Here is a 22,346-nt window from a genome sequence, read left to right as displayed (position 1 = left end):
AGAGTTGAGAGAGCACTTAGAGGAGGAATGGGGTTAACTACTCTCTGTTCTGTTCTAAAACAAGCCTGCTGCGCTTTGTCCTATCAGTTGATGTCCCCTTACCAACATAGACAATTGTCTCCTGGAGAAAAGATAGAGGGTGGAAGGTAGGATGGGGGAAGGAAGAGGAGAATCAAAGGAAGGCGGGAAAGGGAACTAGGATAAAGAAAAGGGAAAGGGAGAAAGCAGGGAAGGAGTAAAGAAAAGAACTAAACAGCACAATCCACTTTTTTTTTTTCAATATAGCTTGTTATTGATGTCCTCCCTGTTGGACAGGGACTTCACTACAAAATGCCTCATTTTTATAGATCTATGATTAAGCTGTTCAAAGAGCTGTGTTTTTGTTGTTTTTTTTTTTCTTCCTGTTTATACACTCATTCGACTTTGAGTTATATGGACCAGAGAAAAGCATTGGAACCCATTTTTTCCCTTCCCTCCCCTGCTTGATGGTAATGGAACATCCTGACATTTGGGAAGGGGGCCCTCTTTTGTTTTCTTATTACAGCAATTCATCTTTTTTGGGGGGGAAGAGAGAGCTGACTATTGGAAGGAGACGTTTCTGTGGAATCTTTCTCTGGTGACTCATAATCTAAAGCTGCTGAATCCAGGGAAGGTGGTTTTAACCACAGTATTTAATCTTAGGGAGACATTTACTGCAGAGCGTCTTGTTTTTGCCTTGTTTAATATAAACCACAGGGGAGGTCTTTCTTGGTTATGTCATTTCATAAAGCAGAGTGAGAGATGAAAATCCACAGTCCTGTTTCGGAATCGCCGCATCCCCTGCAATGCTGGAAGAGATAGAAGCCTCAAAAGACCACCAACAGGAATGCTAATGATCACAGTGGCCGTAGGAACACACTAACACTCAGGATTACAATGACAACAACTAGACTCCACAGAGGAGTTGTAGGGAAAGGCTGACTATTCCTGGCATCAGGTACACCTGGACTTTCTTTACATTCCTGATTTCCCTCCTACATCTCCACAAGCAAGGTGTCTTTGCTAAGCTCAGCTTCTTCTCTAACACACGTGAATAAGCGGTCCTTGTAAAGTTGTTATGACTGTTACACGGAGTGTTGATGGTAAAACTCTTAACAGTTTCTAGCCCATAATAAATATTCACTGTGCTATTTTCATTGTTACAAGTAAATGCATAGTCTATTGTCAACCTATTACGTGTTTGAGGATGCTTCCAGGTGCCTGGGGTGCAGCCCTGAAACAGCCATTATTAGTTGTCTCCACTTAATGGACTAATTAAATGGCAGCTCATGGGTTCAGAAGTGGCAAAGGAGAAGTCCCCTTGGTTTTGGAAAACATATCATATTTCATCTAAAAACAATCAAGGTGGTTTCAGGGCTGAATAAATCCTGTGAAGGTCATTAGTTAAAGTTGGCCATTGTTAAACCTACAGTCAAGCAAAAGTCAGAGGACATAATTTACGGTTCCTTTAAGGTTTACCTGGAATTATCAGAGTTTACATCCAATGGATTAACTGCGCCCCACAGCTACATATTAAGAAGAATCTGAACTTTCAGGAAAATCAATAGTGATTTTAGGGGTAAATATTAATGATGGTCCATCTTGAAATATTGTCAGCAAAAGGGCAATTGTTTACACCTGTCTGAGAACACTAAACCCCTTCAGGTACAGCTGGATCCAGGCTCTGTGCTGGCCTCTGCTTTCTACCTGGAACATTTTCGGCTCTGCCTCTCTCTGTTAACCAACTTTCCTGACTGAATCTGCAGATATAGCATGCACTGGGAATCTCAACTCCCATCCCCACTGGTAGCCCCATCAGTGTCCAGCCTCTCTGCTTTCCATAGCCTGTTGATCAATAGTCTGATCAGTTCTAGGAAGATGTAGTGTTGGAGGAACAATGTAAGCAACAACCTCACAAAGATTACTTGGAATAGGGGGAAAAAGCATCTCAGAGAAAGGGTAGGCTGGAAAACTTATCCAGGAAGCTGAGAAATTATACTGAGTGACTCTAATTCCAGTGGGTGCTCACTCCCCAAAGGTTTGTGCAAACCAAAATTGCAGAGTCTGGAGAGAGAGAGTTCTAACCTGAGAACAGAATCTGAAAACCACGGGTCTCTGGGGCTGATGATCTCTGAGACATTAGTAGAGGGGAGACCCTTTCAGAGCTGGGTCTTTGGAAGGCTGTGTGAAAACAGAGCTGCAGGTGGGAGAGGGAGTTGCCCCTTCCTCTTGCTCCCATGGGGCTCTGTATCCTGATGTGTGTCTGTGTCTCTTGTCACCCAGAGAGGGGGGGCTCTGAATCAAGGGCATCCTTCTCTGCCTACAACTGGCAGCAGAGGCTGCAGCAAAACTGCAAACACAGCAAAGTCAGAGGCTAAAGAGGGGTCCTTGGATGTTGGAGCTGTAACAATGATATCATTCTGGAGCCAACTTAAAGTGTTACTACTCACATTTAGGAATCTGAGTTGGATGGAAAAGTTATCCAAGAGGATGGATATACTGAGTTATACTGAGTAAAATTAAACTGCACTGGGTTCGCTCGTCATTAGAGCAGTTATTTTCAATCTATGGTTCAAGACCCCATTGAGTTCAAGTGACCTTTTCACAAGAATCACATATCAGATATGTATATGAAAAATTTACATTAGAATTCATAATAGTAGCAAAACTAGTTATGAAGTAGCAAAGGAATAATTCTATGGTCGGGGTGGTTGTCACCACAACATGAGGAGGTGTAATAATGTTTTGATGCATTAGGAAGGTTGAGAACCTCCACCTTAGGAACTTGTTCACCCAAAAATCATAGGATTTAAATTGGAGTTGAGAGATCTGCATTGAGAATAGAATATGCAAGCCATGGCCCTCTAGATCTGAAGAGATATTTGAGACAAGAGGAGAGGAGAGTCTCTGAGATAGCTGAGCTCTTCCGCTTGCCTCCTGGGCTCTTGGTAATTTCTCAATATCTCAACTTTATTTCCTTTCCCTTTAGAATAAAAGTAAAACACTTAACTGGCAGTTGTGAACAATAGACACTTCCCTAGTTCAAATAAGGCACCTGGCATATAGATGACATAGAAGGTTATTTTTAGAGTTCTATTATTTTGTTTATTTATTTTTATTTATTTTGTAACAGAATCTCATGTAGCCCAGGCTGACCTGGAATAAGTGGTCAAGAATGACCTTTGACTTCTGGTCCTGTCCTCTGAGTGCTTGACCTATAGCCACTCACCATCACACCTGTTTCATGTGGAGTGGAGGATCAAGCCCAGGTCTTTATACTCAGGACTGAATCCAGATCTTCACGCATGCTAGGCAAGCACTCTTATCAACTGAGTTACAATATCAATAAGTGGTATATTCTTATTTAATGTCAGCAAAATCATGTTTTTGTCTGTTTTCCTTTTCTGCCAGTCTACAGCAGGAAGCATTCCTGGAGCAAAGATGATGTTTGCCACGCATTTAGAAGTGTGGGTTAGCCTAAAGATTCCAGTTCCAGGCAGGTTTTTTGTTGTTTTGTTTTGTTTTAGATATTTTCTTTATTTCAAATGTTATCCCCTTTCCGGTTCCTCCTCCGAAGTCCTCCCCTCCCCCTGCTTCTATGATAGTGCTCCCCCATCCACCCCATTTTAAAAAGTAGAGGGAGGTCTTAGTAGAAGAGCTGGGCAGCCTGCAGAGCAAGATTGACTTCTGGAAAGGGATCCTTCAGCACAGAACTCAAAACACACAATTCCCTCCAGTTAGCAGCCACGCCCTGGGACACCTGGCCTCTCCCCTCAGCCCTTAAGACCTTTTGTTACCAGTGGTGAGCAGAAATCTAGTTCCTGCCCAGCAACAACTTCTGCGTCCTTAGCGACAGGGTTGCAATGCCCCAACCACGAGCCAGCTCTGTGATTGGCTGGATTCCTGAGCTCCACACCCAGCGTTCTGGGTTGCTTTTTAGACTGAAGCAGTTGCAAGCTTCTGAACTCCCTGGGTACGAAGTGCCACTTTGGCGGTAAGACTGCTTGCCCCTCTGATCTCTCCTGGAGATTGTCTCAAGGCTGATGCCCCACTGTGGGGCAAGTAGGGCAAGATGGTCTCAAATCCGTAGTTGGCTTTCCACACCTATAGCTTCAAAAAGCCTGCGGTGGGCAGGATGAGGTCTCTTCTGGGGTGTTAGTGCTGTCCTCACTAAGTGAACTGAAATCATGGGAAGGTCCCTGCTGTAGCTATCAGGACAGAACACTGGAAAGACCTCTGCCTTCTCCTTCCCCCTCCAACCTGGAATTCCTTGGTGAGGCAGCATACCCTGTCTGGAGTTTAATTTCCCATCTGTAAAGCCAGTGTTTAAACAAGAGTAAGTTCTGAAAAGAAGGGGTCAGTCAGGTTCACCTAGCGTCCCTCCAACTTAAACACCCAGGAGTTATCTCAAGCTGGTTTTCATTTGCAGAGTCCGTAGCTGTAGACTGGAGAGAATGTATCCCTTTTTCGATATACAATGCTTCTTCGATCACTTTGTATTCTGCATTCACAGAAAGTCTCTGAGCATAACAGGAATCACTCTTGAATTCACAAATGGGGAAAAGGAGTATAAGAGCTGAGTATCCATTCTTCAACTGTTCTACTAAAGCCTGGCTTTCTGCTCTGGCCTTGGGACAGTCCCATCCCAGGCCCTCAAGTCAGAAAGATGTAGTCTCCCAAGGACTAAGAGTGCTTACTTTGCAGTCCTTCTCAGATTTTGAGATCTAGCTACGCATACCACTTCCCTCACTGGTAAATGAATGGTCATGGTTATTAAGAGTATCTCCCACCCTGGCTGTGTTTAGCCTTTCAACCCGAGAATACTTTCTGGAACACACATTGGAGAAGCAGAAAACTGATTGCAGCAGGTTTTTCTCTGAATTACACACACACACACACATACACACACACACACACACACACAGTGAATGTAACTTTAAGGATGTAATTTTATTGGGAGTGTTAAATGAGTACAGGGTGACACCTTTCTACCCTAACCTTCCTAGGCCCTGTGATTTTAATAGTAGAGAAGCATATGTCATACAAGTTGCACATAGAATAGTGGCTTCTACCCCCCACTCCCTAGTAAGAAAGTGAGACCTCTCCAAAAAGCATTTAGAATCAATTGCTTATGACTAAACTGGATAAAAACTAGCTGTAATAAAGCAGCTGGATTATTTGGAAAAGATTGGGGGGAGCTATTTTAACAAGGATTTTCAGACTTGTAGTTTTGACTTCTCAAAGAACAAGGATGCTATACTCTTCACATAAGAATTTTATTTTCTGCCTTTAGGAAAAATCATGGGACGTTATGGTCATACTGTTCTTGATTTTTTTCAAATATCTTTAATTTAGCCACTATACTAAAGTAGCCTATGTAATTCCTCCAAAAGAGTGGTGCCAGTAGATCTTGGTGTTATTGTTGATGATAAATATACTTGGACTGGTTTTTTTTCCTTCTTTAAGGATCTGACAAGATTTGGAGAGGGACCATGTCTTTGCCTTGGAAGACCTCACAAAGTTCAGTGCCAATGCCAGAAATGATAGTGAAAATTGTTGGAAGTAAACACTTTCGCTACTTCATAGAAAAGCCAATGATGTAAGTTTCTTCTCTGAAAAATGACTGTGTTTCTTAGATAATAATGATTTTTTATTTTTATAATGATTTTTTTAAACCAAGTACTTTTAAAAGTGCCATCTTTACTAAATTAAGCCATTAAAATGTAAAAGTAGAAATAAAACAGTGTTGATAACTCCGTGAACAATTTTTTCTGATACTTTCATCGTTATAATTCCCCAATTCTCTTTAATTACTTGGGCTGATTTTCCAAATAGATGGGTAATATGCACATTGTGATACTTATAAATATTAATGGAGTATTGCTGCTTCTCCTAGTCAAGTTTGTAATCCACCACATGCAGTAATTTGGTGGTGAGTGGAAGAGAGGGAAGCAGACAATTAGTCAATTTGTTGTGAATTACAAGGGTGGGATTAATAATGAGTCACAGTTTGTAAGGCTTTCCCTTGTTCTTTTTACATTTGCTTCTTCTCTAAGCGAACTTCTCAGAGCTCAGCCAACATGTGTTTCCTTTGTTCCATTAATGGCAGCATGTTGGAGGAAGGTCATTCAGACATCTTCAAAGTTAACTAGGTACTTGGCACAGAAGAACATGACAAGCTCTTTCCTCTAGATTTTTAGTTGTGATTAAAAGAAAGGAATACCAATTAGACCTATTTTCTTCACGAAAGTTGGTGGCTAGTTGCCTTTTCCTCCAAAGATAATTTCCTTGTTTCTTTCTGCTATTGTGTCTTTGAACGTAGTGTGGGAAGTAATGGTTATTAAAGTCAAGACAATCTCTCAAAGCACGCTTAAAAACGAACATCTGGAGACCAACGTAAGACAAACTGATGCAGAGTCACTGAATGAAGGTCCTATGACCATTGTCATCCAAACGGATACGCATCACCAATTGCTTTTGCTGCTTCACTTCTAGCATTGTCACCCAGAGTAATTCCAACATGAAGGGTGTCATCAGTCATGTGTGCATAGACTAGCAAGTGAGCAAGGCAGGATGGGGTCCATGATTTTGAGATCTTTGCAGAGCAGAGTGATGGAAGTTTTAGTCATAGACCTGTTTCTTCCTCGTCGGTTGACATTGAGGAAAAAAAAAATGTAGTGATATGTCTGGTTTTCTATTCTAATCTATAAAGCAGGAATTTAATGACACCTGTATAGTAGGTTGACAGGATTAAAAGTATGCGGGCATTTTGCAGTGCCCAGGATACCTCATGTATCTAATAAGTGATTCTGCTATTGTTGTTGAAGTATATTCTTCCAGGGATGCAAAGTGTTTAATGAAAGCCATATACCATCCTATGACAAAGTCGTCATTTCATTTATATACTATGCCTAAGAGCAGAGTATGTTCTATTTTATAGATGAAGAAACTATGATGAGATAAATGATCATTTCAAGTTCTGTACCAATCTTCTCTCACTGTATGAAAAGCAAAGATAATAAGCAATGGAGCATACTTCTACCAGGAATACACCACCACCACACCTCGTGTTTCTCTTCATAAAGCTGATTAGCTCCACCCCATTCAAAGCCTCTTGTTTTAAGAATGCCAAGTGTAGTTTGTTTCTAAAAGGAAACTAAGGAGAAATACTTACTTAATTTAAATAGTAAAGGAGTCAATTGTTCATTAAGTAAATTGTGAAGTAAAAGCCACAGTTCTTGCTCATGAAACACTACAAAAGTGCTATTATTTTATAGTGAGACAAGTTTTTTCTGAGAAATTCCTGCTGTTGTTGCTTGACTGCCATAGGCTATTAACATTCTTTGTTAGAATAATCTTCTGCAGTTCGAAAGTGAACAGTTGTCATCAGACTACTTGTTGCTGAGGTAAAGGAGATCAACAGCCATCATGTCCCCTAAGTCCCCAGATTACTTAACCCAGGGCTGCTAAATCTGGAAAGGTTCTTTGAGTTGAACTAGTTAGTAAAAAAATCTGCATAAGAAAATTTATATGCCCCGTACAGGGGAACACCAGGGCCAAGAAGTGGGAGTGAGTGGGCAGGGGAGCAGGGTGGTGGGTGGGTAGAGGGGACATTTGGGTTAACATTTGAAACGTAAATGAAGAAAATATCTAATAAAATAATTTTTAAAAATCTGCAAAAGAAGTTTAAGTAAATAACAAAGGGGTTGTCATCAAAAGGAAAGCACGGGTTAAGACGGAAGCCAAAGAAAATGAAAAGGAGTGGCAACACATTTAGCTAAGATTTTCTATAGGGCATTATTGAAAAGGAAATATTACATCAGACGTGAAGATGTAGAACTGTGTATGAGCTTGTGATTCTGTCAATGTGCCAGAAACTACAGAATTTATTTTTTTCACAGCTATGGCTGCTAGAGATTTAACACTCAGGTAAGCATCTAGCAGAATTCCCTCTAGAGGTACCAGAAGAGGATTTCCATGTGCCCTATGCACTCTTGCTTATCATTAGAGTTTTGGTACTATGTGACCTTTTCATGTATTCAAATTCAAATGCCCCTTTTTATAAATATGCTAGTCAACTGGATTTTAGGCCCAGTCTCTCTCTCTCTCTCTCTCTCTCTCTCTCTCTCTCTCTCTCTCTCCTCTCTCTCTCTCTGTGTGTGGGGGTGTAAGGTGTAAGATTTGGGACTTAAACATAGTAATCTCGATGGTGACACAATTCACCCCATAACCACCACCCATCTGTGCCACAAATAAGGTAACTGATGGAACTTGTTAAACATAAGATTGGAGTATATGTCACCACTCCTCTTTTCTACATTCATTATTAGATAAAAATATATATACCCAAGACCTATTTAATATAATTGCCTTTCTCAAAGAAACTTAATCTATGCTTTGGAGAATGAAGCAAATTTTCTGTGGTTTGTACCGTCATCATTTCCCTTTAAGATTCCATCCCAGCCTTCCAAGTCAACTGTTTGCCTCTGCCTTTCTTGTCCCCTAGTAGACTGTAGCAAGCCTTGCTTTTACAGTGTCATGCAAGAACAGCCAACATTCATCCTGCCAGAGGAGATCCCACGCTCTCTCTGCAAATGGACTAAGCCAAAATTGCTTTTAAAATGGATTCTCTATTGACTCCTACACATTCTCGTGTGAAAATCCTCATTCTTCACCATGGCCTGAAGGATCCTTCTAAAATACAAATCTACTGTACCTGATAGCTCCCATAACATCCCTGAGTGTTATGAGATTTTATTGTGTTGAGACTTCCTATATCTCTGTCTCTCCCCTTAACTGTGAAGTCCTGTGAACAAAAATGTATCCTAGGCACAAAGTACAAAGTCCTCTATATGTTGAAAGCTGAGTAAGTGAATTAGAGTAACACAGTTGCCAAGAAAAGTAAAGATCTAACAATGTTTCCTTGCTTTAAAGGACTTCAGGCCTGAGATCTCAAGCTTTCAAATAGCATGCAGATGTTACTCAGGATTCCTGAATAGTCTTTGATAGCTCCTTGACAGGAAGATATGTCTTTATCTCATCTCCAAATATGAGAGGGTAAAAATGGGGGGGGTGACATCCAGCAGCTGGTGAAAAACCCCTGGACAAATTGTAGCCAAACAATTTTAAGGACTAAACATGAAAGCAGTGATGTCCAAGGGTCAGGGCATCTTGACAAAAAGCAGATAAAAGCAAATTCAATTATACAGTCCTGCCTCTTACTGTTGGGACTATGAGGCCCAAATGAAAGGAATGAAAAGATGTGCTACTGTCAATTCTGATGAATCATCTTTCTCACAATGGCCTGATACAAGGCATATTATTGAGGTAGGTGATATCCTGCGTTTTTATTTTGCTGTTGCTAACAGCACAGTCCCACAGACCAGATACACCTCACCAAAACAGGCATATTTAGCCCATGGTTCTGGAGGTCCAGGGTTGAGGGAGATTGCATCTGATGATGGCCTTCCTCTTGGCAGTCTTAAATTGGTGCAGGCATGCATGGCAGTTACAAAAGTCTGGGCATGATGTTTAATTTGTTTGTGCTTTTCAAATTCATCTTTTCAAATCCCATGAGCCTATCACGTGGTTGATTCTAATCTAGAATTTTATCTAGTCCAAAAACTTTATAAAGTTTCCACTCTAAAAATAATAGCTTGGCAAATGTTCTCCTTGGTTAAATGCCTCACAATGGAGAACAAAGTCCAACCTGAGTTTTGGAGGGCACAGATCATATTAAAACTAAAATGAACATCAAAATAATTGTTGTTAGGTGTTCTACCTTCTGGATGTGGGGAGGCTTTATGTATGATACTTTCTAACACAAAATCAAGGGAAACCAGGGACTCATCATAGTAAAGATGCATGTAGCAGATTGCCAAAGGGCCTTGGTGAGAAAATATGCTTACAACCAAATCAGCATGGTAGAGAGCAGGATTCTCCTTGGGTAAGTGTGTACGGTCATGGTTACATGAGTTAAGTGCTTTGGTTTCTGTGTTTGTGCTGAGCATGCACTAAGATACTCAGAAAGATGTGTTCCCCCTTTGTCCTCAATACTCAAGGGAGGACTGCACTTGATTCTAGATACAACGTACAAGGAACCCCAGCACACTAAAGATGAAGGCAGCAGGGAGTATTAGAGAAGATCCTTAGGACAGAGCTATAATAAGTGTTGTTAAATTGATAATAAATTGATAAATTCATGAATAGAATTGAAATTTGCATATTCTTAGAAATTCCTTCCAGTAAATAAAGTTGACTTCTATAATTGCTCCCAATGTCAAAGGCTGGTTAAAAAATCCTTTTGTTCTTTAGATACTATGTTATCAGTGGAGCAGTATTAGACACTGGGTAGGCTATCTGCAAAGTTTTAAGGGGAAGGATTACACTTATAACTGTTTATCTTGTTATTTTAAGTCCATGTTTTCTCTGGTGTTTTCTCACAGAACTCTCTTAGAGAACAAAATTTTGTCACTTTTCGTCCTCTGAAGTCATTCACAATGATAAATTTTACATGGTTTTTTCCAAGCTGTTTAAAGTTTCAATAGATTTAGAAATTAGTGTATTATCTGAGATACCATCACTATTCGCTTCACAGGTATGAATGAGCACTTTCTGATAACTGAGTCTTGGGGATTCAGTAGAGCACACAGTATTACTGGTAGAAGACACTGCCAGCAGTGGCCACTCAGATGGGGACAGGATAATCAGAAAAAGAAGAAAAGATTACAAAGATACAAAAAAGAATTCTCAAAAGGCCTTTCTGGACAGGCAACATTTGCCTGTGTCTCTGTGGAAACAGAACAGGGTCATGAATAATAATGACCACAGCACAGCAGACAGTAAGAGGACCTGAGCTGACCCTACCAGTGTTCCAGCAGCCATGGTCCTACTAGACTCCACTTTACTAGAAAGATGCATGAATCCTCGTCTTTCTGTTCTGAATAAGAGGTTGCAGCTTTCCAAAGTTCAGATATCAGACAAGTGGCCTTCCTAGTACTGCAACAAACAAGAAGGCCACGAAATTGAATTCACAGAGCAAAACAACAACAACACAACGCAAAAATAATATGTGAGATCAGAGAGGCCAACAGGCTCAGACTAGACTCTGTGTGAGCCATGGTGTGAACTCTTTCTGTAGGATGAGAATCTACTGAAACACTGAGAGGAATGGAGAATATATCATATTTACACTTTCCAAAGCATGGTTCTGACTGCTGATGGATAGACAAGCTGGGAGTGACAGAGGAAATGATAGACCATTTCAGGCACTGTAAGGGTAATCTAGGAAAGAGATGTTGTAGATTATTGCTAAATTTTTTCTGTAAAAATTTGACATCAGTGCATGATGTGTGGATGGGTTAGAATATTACAGGACTGAAAAGAAAACCCAATGGTAGAATGTGTCAGACTCAGAGTTCAATTTTGAATACTAGAAGAAAAGGAAATATCAAGCGAGAAAGGGCATACAGGCAGAATAACTATCTCCCATAATCCTCTAAAATGCACAGTTGAGGGCTGATTTAGAGCCCTTGCTACTTCTGCAGAGGACACAGGTCCCCATATGGCAGTTTGCCACTATCTATAAGTCCAGGAGATCTTGTACCCTCTGATGACTTTCGAGGGCTCCAGGCACACAGGTGGTACACATATATACATGCATGTCAAACACTCATGCACACAAATTAAAAATAGATAAACCCTTTTAAAAAACCAACTGAACATTAGAGCAAATGCTGTTGTGTTCATTGACAAAAGTTCAAAATGATGAATATGCTAAAATCATTCTGCCCTAAGCACTTTATATTGCATTTAGTTGCTTCTTTTCACCTACAGTGGCTATATTAGGTAAATTTCCTTTCGCTGTGATGAAACATGTAACAAGAAGCAGCTCAAGGATGAAAAGGTTTACTTTGGGTCTCAGTCAGAAGGTCTGCAGCAGAAGCATGAGGCAGCCGGTCACACTGCATTCACAGTGAGGAGGGCACTCTGGGCCTCAGTTTGCTTTCTCCTTACTCAGCCCATAACTCCAGTCCAGACAGTTATGCTGGGTCTTCCATCTCAGTTCATCCAGTTTTGAAACTTCCTTATAGACACGCACAGCAGTTTGTCTCCTAGTTGATTCTAGATCCTGCCCAGTTGACAGTATTAACTGTCTCCATGGGTTTTGTTGATTCCTTCTGTTTGGTTTCATGCTTAGCTAAAGGATTGTGAGAAGTACAATGATACCTGAAATACTGCTGTTGTTAATGTATGCACATAGTATAAGGCACAAGCAGAAATCTTCAGTTTATGACATCCTGAGGAACAACAAGGAAAATGTGTACTGATCCCAAATACTGGGACTATATGGTAAAAGTAGTCAACTTATCATTTAAAATTCTGTTTTCCATATATATATATATATATATATATATATATATATATATATGGAAAGTTTTAAACTCAAAGCCCAAGCACTATTTGAAATGGCTGTAACTCACACCCTAGGAAAAAATAACCCTCTAAGGTAAATAAGAGCAATCCTATATAAAATTTGACAACAGACCCAGACAGGCAATTCACAAAAGAAGAAATGAACAACTGATGTTGGGAAATTTTAGCCTGCATGATATTAGAAGAAATGTATACAGCAATGAGATATTGTTTTTTACAAATCAAATTAGGAACATGTTTAAAATGAAAATGCTCAGAATTGATAAGGCTTAGAGAATATGAAGGTCTTTTTAAAGTATGTGCTCATAAAAAACCTTAGACATGTATATATACCTCAGTATAATCAAATCATGGGGTCAGATTCTGTCTTAGTTGGGTTTTTTCTTGCTGGAATAAAGCACTAAACCCATAAACACTTGGGAAGTAAAGAGTTTATGTCACCATATACTCCTCAGGTCACACTCCATCTCTGAAAGAAGTCAGGGCAGGAAATCAAGTATGGCAGGAAACTGAAGGAAGAAGGTGATACAGAGGCCATGAAGGAGTGCTGCTTACTTGCTTGCTCCTTGTTGCTTTTGCTCAGCCTTCTTTCTTATAGGCAGGACCACTAGTCCAGGTGTGGCACTGCTTCCCCTCACCAATCATCAATAAAAATTAAAAATGGACCACAGACCAATCTAGAGGGGGCATTTTCTCAATTGTGACCCCTTCTCCCAAATGACTCTAGCTAGTAGCAAGCTAACCAGAAAATATTCCTAGCACTAAAAATATACATGTACTTCTTTCTTGGGAAGCTGCTGAAGTTGGAAGAGTGGCAAGTTCTGGTACTGGGTAGGCAATTCCACTTTTGAACAACCTGTTGGCCATTGTGACAAAGCATGTACCCCTGGGCTGGAAGGTGGTGGTTAGGCTCTGAAAGGGCATCAATATTTCTGGAAATTTCTACAGAAACGTGTTAAAGAACTTAACCTTTCTCTGAAAGCAGTTAGGCACCAACCCTTCATAAGACCTCTACCACTTACAAGACTGGAGCAGAATTTATTGACTCATTCTGAAAGGCTGTGCCATTAGACCAATCAAGGCCAAGATACCCAGGAATACCTCAGTAGCATACCTCTACGCTATGACAACAAATCTAGTGTGGCTGAAATCTACCAGAAAGTTTGCTTACCTGAGGCATCAAACTCATGAGGTTACATGGAAGTATCAGGCAGTGATAGCCACTCTGTAAAGAAATAGGGAAAAAGCCAACATCCACCATTGGAAAGAGGAGGAGGAGGAGGAGGAGGAGGAGGAGGAGGAGGAGGAGGTGGTGGTGGAGGAAGACGAGGAATGTGGAGAAGATCAGCACACTCATAGAGGCCCGCATGACCAATGGATTACTGATATGAATTCAATAAAGTCAGTGCCTCAGTCAACCAACCAACCAACCAACCAGTAACTGTGGCCTAAGTGCTATATTTATGGTTCAATCCTGTTGGAATAGGCATTGCTGAAGTCAACAGTTAATTTCATAGGTTTTCACAAATTGTAAGGCTGGATACCTATAGGAAACAGATTTGCACATTTGCCCTCCACAATAAGGAAGCTTTAGTTATGATGGGAATAGTTGCAGAGATAGAGAATCAGAGTAAGAGAACTTTGATGTGTAGCACAAAGATGATTGGTCAGCATCTGCAGAGTGGCTACCAGCATTAGGTCTGAAAAGATTACAAGATGGATGCTACTGAAATTAAATGGAGCCTTCTGTAGCACAAGCCACCATAATGAAGGGAATGGCCTTTAGTACAGGGGTTCAGGGAGTCTGAGGAAACTTGTAGGGAGAGAACCATCCAAAACTACCCATCCAAAGTCAGAGGTAGCTGCTAACAGAGTCTACCTGGCCAGTTGGTTAGGCAAGAGGATGTCATGGATCTAAGCACCAAGGAAATATATTTCATAGAACAGAGTATTCAAATAAATAAAAAAGTTGGTGACAAAGTAAATTGTAATGGTACAGGATAGGCTAAACTCTTGCATATTGACAATGTGAGGAGCTATTAAATATTTAAAGTACTACAGAAATTAAAGAATTGATACATACATTTTCCCACATTGTATTGTCAACCAGAGATTTAAAATAATCAGGATGTGATTTCATCTTTTAAAAAAAAAATTCTAAAGAGAACAAAAGTATCTGTGCATGAATATAACAGGTTTGCATGATGATATATATCCAGCTAAAAACTTGATAACCCAAGTTTATATTTGCATAGTATACTATTAAATCCATGATTTCTTTACACATCAATGATTTAGTCTAATTCAGTCAGACAAATAATGGGCAATGGTTACTGTTCCCACTCCCTAAAACCGTGTATAGCATCTAGGACAGTGGTTCTCCACCTTCAGATCCTTTAAAACAATTCCTCATGTTGTGGTGACCTCCAATCACAAAATTATTTCATTGCTACTTCATAACTGTAATTTTGTTACTCTTAGGAATCATAATGTAAACATCTGTTACGCATGATATCTGATATGCAATCTCTGTGGGGGTCACAACCCACCCGTTGAGACCCACTGATTTAGGGTATGCTACAGAGTGAACCTATATCTTTTCAGTGTAGGTAGAAGACCTCACTCAGACACAGTGCCCTAATGTGAAGAGATAATTGCTGAAGAGGCTGTTCAGTTGCACATTCTACTTTAATTTTCAATAGCCAAATTTGAGAGAAAGCAAGTAGAAATGACACAAAATCTCAAGCCTCTAACAGTTACTTATTTAAAGAGGCCAAAGAAAAATAAGTAACCTGGGAAAACGCTGTTGCAATATTCAGGAATTTTCCATAAACTTAAGTAATTCTATTATTGACAAGCTGATTTTATACTAATCACTTCGCTTTACAACTTGGCAATTCCTAGAGCTTGTATTTATTATGATTATCAAGTAACAAAGTATCAGGATACATTAGGTATTTTCCCATCTGTGTACAGTTCCCTTTGCTGAAATCTAGCAAAACCTATGCACTTGAACTTTAGGATCCTTATTAGTTAAGCAAGCTTTAGAACTCATGAGATAAGACATCTACTATAGACCTGGGTGATGAGGGAGGTGCTTTTGATGGTGGAAAACCATAAGAAACGACACTAAATTGTCATTTGTCAGGGCCTCTGAACACTAGGCAAAGTGCCATGGTGTCTTTTCTTTCTGTACTGGGACTGAATGAACATAGGGCACACTTGGCAAGTGCTCACTAACCAAACCATTTCTACAGCCTTTCTGGTTGTGATTTTGGTTTTTGTTAGACTTTTTAAAAATTTTAGTACAATGTCTTACTAGTTGTTTTTGATTGCCTTGAACTCTTTGGTACATGAATATAAACGTGTTTCATAGGTTTTTCATAAGTTCATAGGTTTCCCAAGGGTCAATTGATCCATTGTTTTCTAGAATTTTTTTCTCTTTAATTAATTAATTTGTTTGTTTGATTGTTTTTGTTGCTGTTTTGGTATATTATCTTTTAATAATATAGTCTTAATACAATGGCTAGCTTGGATATATGTTTACTACCATCAGAATAAGGAGCCAATAATATATACTCAAAAGACAAACAGAAGGCAAGGTCTGTGGTACACAAGATACACAACTGTAAATAATAAATAGAGCTTTCAGGAGAGCAGAGATATTGAGATGTCATTGACGATTTAAAAGAAAATCACATCAATGAACAATCACTGGTTGAACTAGTTACTAATTTATATCTTCCACAATCACAGTTATTTGAGAAAGCTGCTACAATCTCCATAAAAACTATAGTATAAATGGGTTGAGCACATAAATTTACTATTTTCATTAATGCCAGAACACAGCTCAGTGTTATAAAGAGTTGAGCTTCTTTGAGATTGTACCATCTCTGTCTTTGGGAACGTATAAACACAGGCTGAATGAGCACTTAGATGTTCTACAAAGACGATAGCTTAGGATATAGAATGGAAACCACTCGAGGTTTGGTTAGTTTTCACTAAAATCTGCACTCGTATTTTAAAGACAAGATTTAAAACCCTACTGTTTAATTATGAATAGATTGTAAATTATAGGTGTGAAATCGAGGCACTCAGGCTTTGGAGGCATATGAGTCTAGATTAAAGTGTGGTTTTGTATACATTTGTGATATCACTAGTGATGGAGCAGGGATTTGTTTAGGTATAGATACAGGAGTAAAATTAACATCATTTTAACATCTTTCTGGAGACTAAGTCTCTCTTGTCATATCCCCATAGCTCAAAAAGGAAAGCACACTGTCAGAACCCCTCACAGATTTTCACAGTAACATTTTCAACATATTTTATCACAGACTTTGTCCTTCAGTTACCGTAATATTTCAGTTACAGTGATATTGCAGGTGTATTCCCTCCCAAATTGCTATGTTATGTTTAGCATCTTTCTAAAAAATAAGAAGAGAGGAAAGACCCTGATTGTGCTGATGATCTCTTATGACTCTCAATAAGAACATTTTACAAAAATGAAAATTAGATCTCTAGTCCCTGTGCTATCACTTTCCCGGGAGTCTACTCTAGAGGATAGTTGGCACATGGTTGGGAATTGGAGCCATTGATTGGTTGCCAAGGCTGGCAGACATTTTGGATGGCATCTGGTGACCTTTTGCTGATCCCCCTGGGTACTCTATTTGAGATTTTATGTAATCCAAATGAAATGTGTGATCTGTTGAGGGAGAGTTGCATGGGAGGGTCATCAGGGACCCTGTATCACTAAGGCAAAGAATACTGCCACTCATCCTGTAGTGCTTTTTGTTTTTTTGTTTTTTTTTTTTTAGCCCCAGTACTCTGAGCATAATCAGCAGGGAGCCCTAAAGGCCTGGTTGCCTCCAGTATGGGAAAGGGAACAGTTGGGCAGCTTGCCCTCATTTTTGATCACTCAGCAGCACTGTAATCATCTCTAATTACTCTAGTCAGGGATGCTACTGAATTCTTCATAGTAACCCTAGGATCAGAAGCTGGGGCCAGAAGGACATGTGAGGAAACTAACTGCCAGGTTTCCGACACACTACTCACGCTGTGTTTTCCCCTTTCTTTTAAAATGGCAGATTTCTATTTTCAGTAAAGTAGGTAACTAACACACAGCCTAGAAGAAAGAACTGTGAGTTTGTGAACAACACAACAAGAAATGTGTGTTGAAGAGATGTTTGTGCTAAGTAGAGACACATGTCGTTTCTCAGCTGGAGAGTCTATTTCATGCTAATTTTTCAAGTGCTATGTATTTTTTTTTTTAAGACAGTTTTTACTTGAAACAGACCTAACAGGTTATTTTCGGTTTCACATCTACTGTGGTTGTTCTAAAAGATAGGCAGATACACTGAAGAATTTTTTGGGCATTTCTGCCCTGAGTCTACCAAGAGAAGGATTTTGTAGGTAAGTAAAGCAAAGATGATTTAGGTTCTTTGCCTCCACCCAGGAGGGTTATCTCTCCTCCATGGCCTTCAAAGTCTATACTTCCTGCTTTGGTGGTCTGTTCCTTTGTTTTTGAATCCTCGTTCAATCCCAAGTTTCTATATTCACCCTATGACCCCACTGCCTACAGGATATAAATCTGGGCATTCTAGAAGAGTATTTAAATCAGCGTCTACCACTGAAAAGCCATGTAGTCACTTAAAAATCTCTGAATCTCAGTGTCTTCATCTGGAAATGAGAATATAACTTCTTTGAGATTGATTTAGGGACAAAATTAAGAGATTGAAGGAGATGGTTGGCATCATGAGAGGAAACAGTTTCCTTTGTTTTACTAATTATCACAGACCATAGTTATGTCTCTCTCCTCTGAACACCAAATAGTGTTCACTATTTCTTTGCACTGATTGCTAGACATGGATGTGTTGGGCACATATATCTATAAGATTTATGCCAATTTCTTGAGACATTTTTGAAGACTATCTTTGCACTGACGTAAAAGCATATGTCTTGTGTCTGTCTCTCACTGGGTTTTCACAAACATTATGCAGTCATGCAACAAATGCCCAGTTCAAGAAAGGGTCCCAGTACCCCAAAGTCCCACACACTCCCATCTACATTCTATATTAACCCCCACAGATAACTATTATCCTGATTTCAAAATCAAGATTAGAAAAATTTTAAACATCATAGTTTATGCTATTTTTAATAGAAATTTAAGTATGTTAAATAAAAAAAAAAACTCAATTTTTTTCTCAGTATAAGATCTATTTGTCAAATACACACTCTCTTTTTCTAGCATTCTGCCTTTCACTATTGTCTTTGGAATTCACCAATCTGGCAAAGGGCGTAGCTCCAGGTGAACATTATTGTCTCCTCTCTCTGCATCTCCATGAGGAATACTGAGCACTCTCAGAGGAGAGCATCCATGCTCCCAAACTGGTGTGACAAAAGTCTGTGTTCTCCATCTTAACATGCTAGCAAATTGTCCTCATTTCCCATTCAGATATCAGGTCTCTCACTCTTCATAGCACATAATTCAAATAATTTCTCCTTAATTCAGACTTTCCATTGCATACTTTCCCAGTGAGACCAATCAAGTAACTGTCTTATTAGCAGAGGAAAAAATTAAGAGATTAGAAGTTATTAACCTGTTGTCACCAAACACATAAATGGGACTGCATGTATCCCTGATTGCATTTTTCCTGCACTGGCCTCTCTGATTAAACCTCTTATTGTATCTGGTCCACTGTGCTTCTTTGGTACCATCTTTTCTACATCAGCTTTGCAATGTGTGGAAATCCTTGCCATTTCTAAACGCCACAGTAGGTGAGAGCTATGAAAACCCAGGTTATTTGCCACATCCCTCAACTCAGGCAGCTCAACTTCTTCACTCTGTGCTTTCCGCCACCTCTCTCTGGTTCCTCATCTCTGTCTTACCTTCCTTCATTTTATTCTAGTGTCACTTTCACTAGTTCATTGCAACCAGCTTTCTGAACCCTTGCTCAGTATCTAACAGTGCTCATATGGCTAAACCATAGACACATTGCGAACACACTGGCATTTGAGACTGTTGTCTGGGCCTCTTTCTAGAAACATCTTTTGTTTTGCTGCTGAGTTAATACTCCAGGGCTCTCCCCTGACTTCCCAGAAATTTCTTTCCATTCACCTTTTAGGAATCATCTCATTTCATTTACATTGATGTTAATCTGAGTTCTCTCTAAACTTTCTTTTTTATTTCATGATACAAAAAAAAAAAAAAAAAAAAAGATGACCATAAAATTACACAAATATTCAAAGAACCACTAATAGCTTAATTTGTATTAGATCAGCAAATACTGGAGCACTTGAGATAACATTTAGAGAAAAAGTCTTGGAGTCAAACAACTGAGGAGAGACTGAACAGGCCTGTGACTGGCAAAAGACTTCGACTTTCGTCCATTTCTAGGTGCAAAAGCATATTTGAGTTGTAAATGAGCAATGTACTCATGGTTCGTGGTCAATTGTGACTGTGTTCACTTCTTGTAGTAAGTGGTCTAGAGCAGATACTCAGATGATTAGGAAGTGAGAATAGAAAAAAATAATCTGAGAAGACAGATAGTCGCATGGTGCTCTCGGGTATATGACGCTTAGACCGACAGCCATGTTTACCACTACATCTCACAGGGCTGTTACTGCTGTTCACGCTTCCAGACTCACACCTTCTGCTTCTCATGCCAGCGTTGTGTATGATGATGAGTGTTCCTTATGACTGACAAGGTGCAAACTCTCTTCACAGTAAGCAGAATGAGAAGTTGAAGACAGAACCTCAAACCTCACTCCAGAAACCCAGGACTGATTATTCAAGACAGGTGAGCAGAGACCTGCCCGGACCCACTGACTCTTCTGTGCAACAAATAACTGCTAACCCAGCTGAGAAGGAAGAAAGCACGCACCCAAGAAGCAGCCCAAAACCAGAAAGCAGTCAAGAGTTCTTAACCAGAGTACTCAGTAACAGATTCTGGGATGGCAGGGTGAGTAACAAGAAATAGCCAAGCTTTTCTTGGTAACTCATTAGAAAAGTACAGAGGAAAACGTAATTTCATGAATACATATACAAATGGAAATAAGTACTTTTTCATAGACCAGAAATTATAAATGCTTCTTTTTCAACTTGAAAATAAATTTTGAGGGGATTCTGTGTAGTACAACTTTGTCTACAACAAATTGAGTTGGTCAACACAACTGTGGCAAACTCGCAATGTATCCATACTCAGCAATGGATGCAGCAATGAGCGTCACTAGCTATATGTCTTAGGTTTATGTTATATTATGTGATAAACGTCATGATCAAAAGCAACTTATGGAGGAAGAAGGGGTTTATTTTATCAGACAGGTTATAGTCCATCATGAAGGTAAATCATAGTATAGAAGGGCAAGAACCTTGAGTCCTGAATGGGAGCAATGACCACTGAGGGATGGTGCTCATTGGTTTACTCTTCATGGCTTGCCCAGCCTGGTCTCTTATGTAACTCAGGAACACCTGACCAAGGGTACCACCACTCCAAATGAACAGGGAGTTCCTACTCAGTCATTAATCAACAAAATACCTCACAGATTGACTAAAGGCCAGTCTGAGGGGGGCATCTTCCAAGTTGAAGTTTCCTCTTCTCAAATGATTCTACCTTTTGCCTAGTTGACAGAACACCAGAACACCATGTGAGGTTCCAGCCTGTTGCAGAAGGAATGTCTTTCTTCTGCTATCACATTATAAGAAGAAAAGACTATTAATTTTCAAAATCTCATGCACCTCTGTCTAAATATCAGAAAACTGTGGGCCCCAAACTTTTGATGGAAATACATATCACAAGACTCTGCTAGTAACCATCTGAACAATCCATAGAAACTATCTTGAGAAGGATAAATTTAAATGGTTAGTAATTTAAAATTAAAAGGCAAGTATAGCAGCAATCGAAAACTGTGTCCAAATCAAGACCAAATTAATGATTCATTGATAACAAAGTGCCATTTCCAAAAATTACTGAAATTTCAATTAAATGGATACATAGAGTGGGTGTTTTGCAATGCTGCCAAGCATTAAGTGACAGCCAGATATTTCAGTAGAATACTGATTAAAGTCTGCATAAAACTCAAAGAGAAATATTTTTAGCTTATAATTTTAATAGCCCTTTAAAAACTCATCAAGATGCCAGCTAGATTTTTTCCATAGGAGGAAGTGAATGGCTATGGATTCTAACCTCTGTGCCTAAGAACCAGGCAAAATACTGTGTATGTGGAATACTTGACAGCCCACCAGTATATTTCAGAATGCATTCTGAGTGTTCTAACTGAATACTGAAGTTCATTTATAAAAGTAACATGACCAGTAAGTTAGTGGGACAACTAAGGCTAAAACTCAGGCCTGCTGACCTCCATTTAATATTTTCTTTTCTCTTTCTCATGGCGAATTCTTGAAGGCATGGTCTCTTTAGGGCAGGAAAGAATAAACTAGCAAGATTAAAATAGTATTGTATGAACACCTAAAAGTCTCTGAGTTTTCCTCTAATTTTGCTGCTGGCATTGATGTATCTCCTGGTTTTCACTCTCAAGAATGACTTTAGTAAAAATAACACAGTTTTTTTTTTTTTTAAAAAAAACCTCATTATGACCAGGAACTTTCAGATACATACTATTTCCATTTTATGTGTTGTATTACCAGATGCACATGCCACTGTTGTTCTCCACTGTGATAGATGACAACTTGAGCTTCCAAGTTAAAGTGACTCATAAGGGTGTACATAGGATGCCTGACCCACTTTTACAACTTTTGCCCCTGCTGTTTTCTGCCTCTTCTTCCTCCTCTTCCTCCTCCTCCTTCCTCCTGCTCCATATCCTCCTGGCCCCTCTCCTCTTCCTCCTCCTGGAACTTCTTTTACTCCTCCTCAACCCCTCCTCTTCTTCCTCCTTCT

General features: G+C 39.5%; 1 protein-coding gene across 1 annotated transcript in view; it reads left to right on the top strand.

Annotated features, from left to right (window-relative positions):
• The first annotated feature begins 5,510 nt into the window (after window positions 1-5,510).
• C6H1orf87 (chromosome 6 C1orf87 homolog) overlaps window positions 5,511-22,346 on the top strand; it is a 65,861-nt gene continuing 49,025 nt past the window's right edge. Inside the window, exons 1-2 of the mRNA XM_021201294.1 lie at window positions 5,511-5,617; window positions 20,177-20,411. Of these exons, the coding sequence (XP_021056953.1) occupies window positions 5,511-5,617; window positions 20,177-20,411 (342 nt within the window). The remainder of the gene's footprint in view (window positions 5,618-20,176; window positions 20,412-22,346) is intronic.

Source organism: Mus pahari, chromosome 6 (genome assembly GCF_900095145.1).
Source record: "Mus pahari chromosome 6, PAHARI_EIJ_v1.1, whole genome shotgun sequence".
NCBI lineage: Eukaryota > Metazoa > Chordata > Mammalia > Rodentia > Muridae > Mus > Mus pahari.
This window is presented reverse-complemented; position numbering and strand designations above follow the sequence as displayed.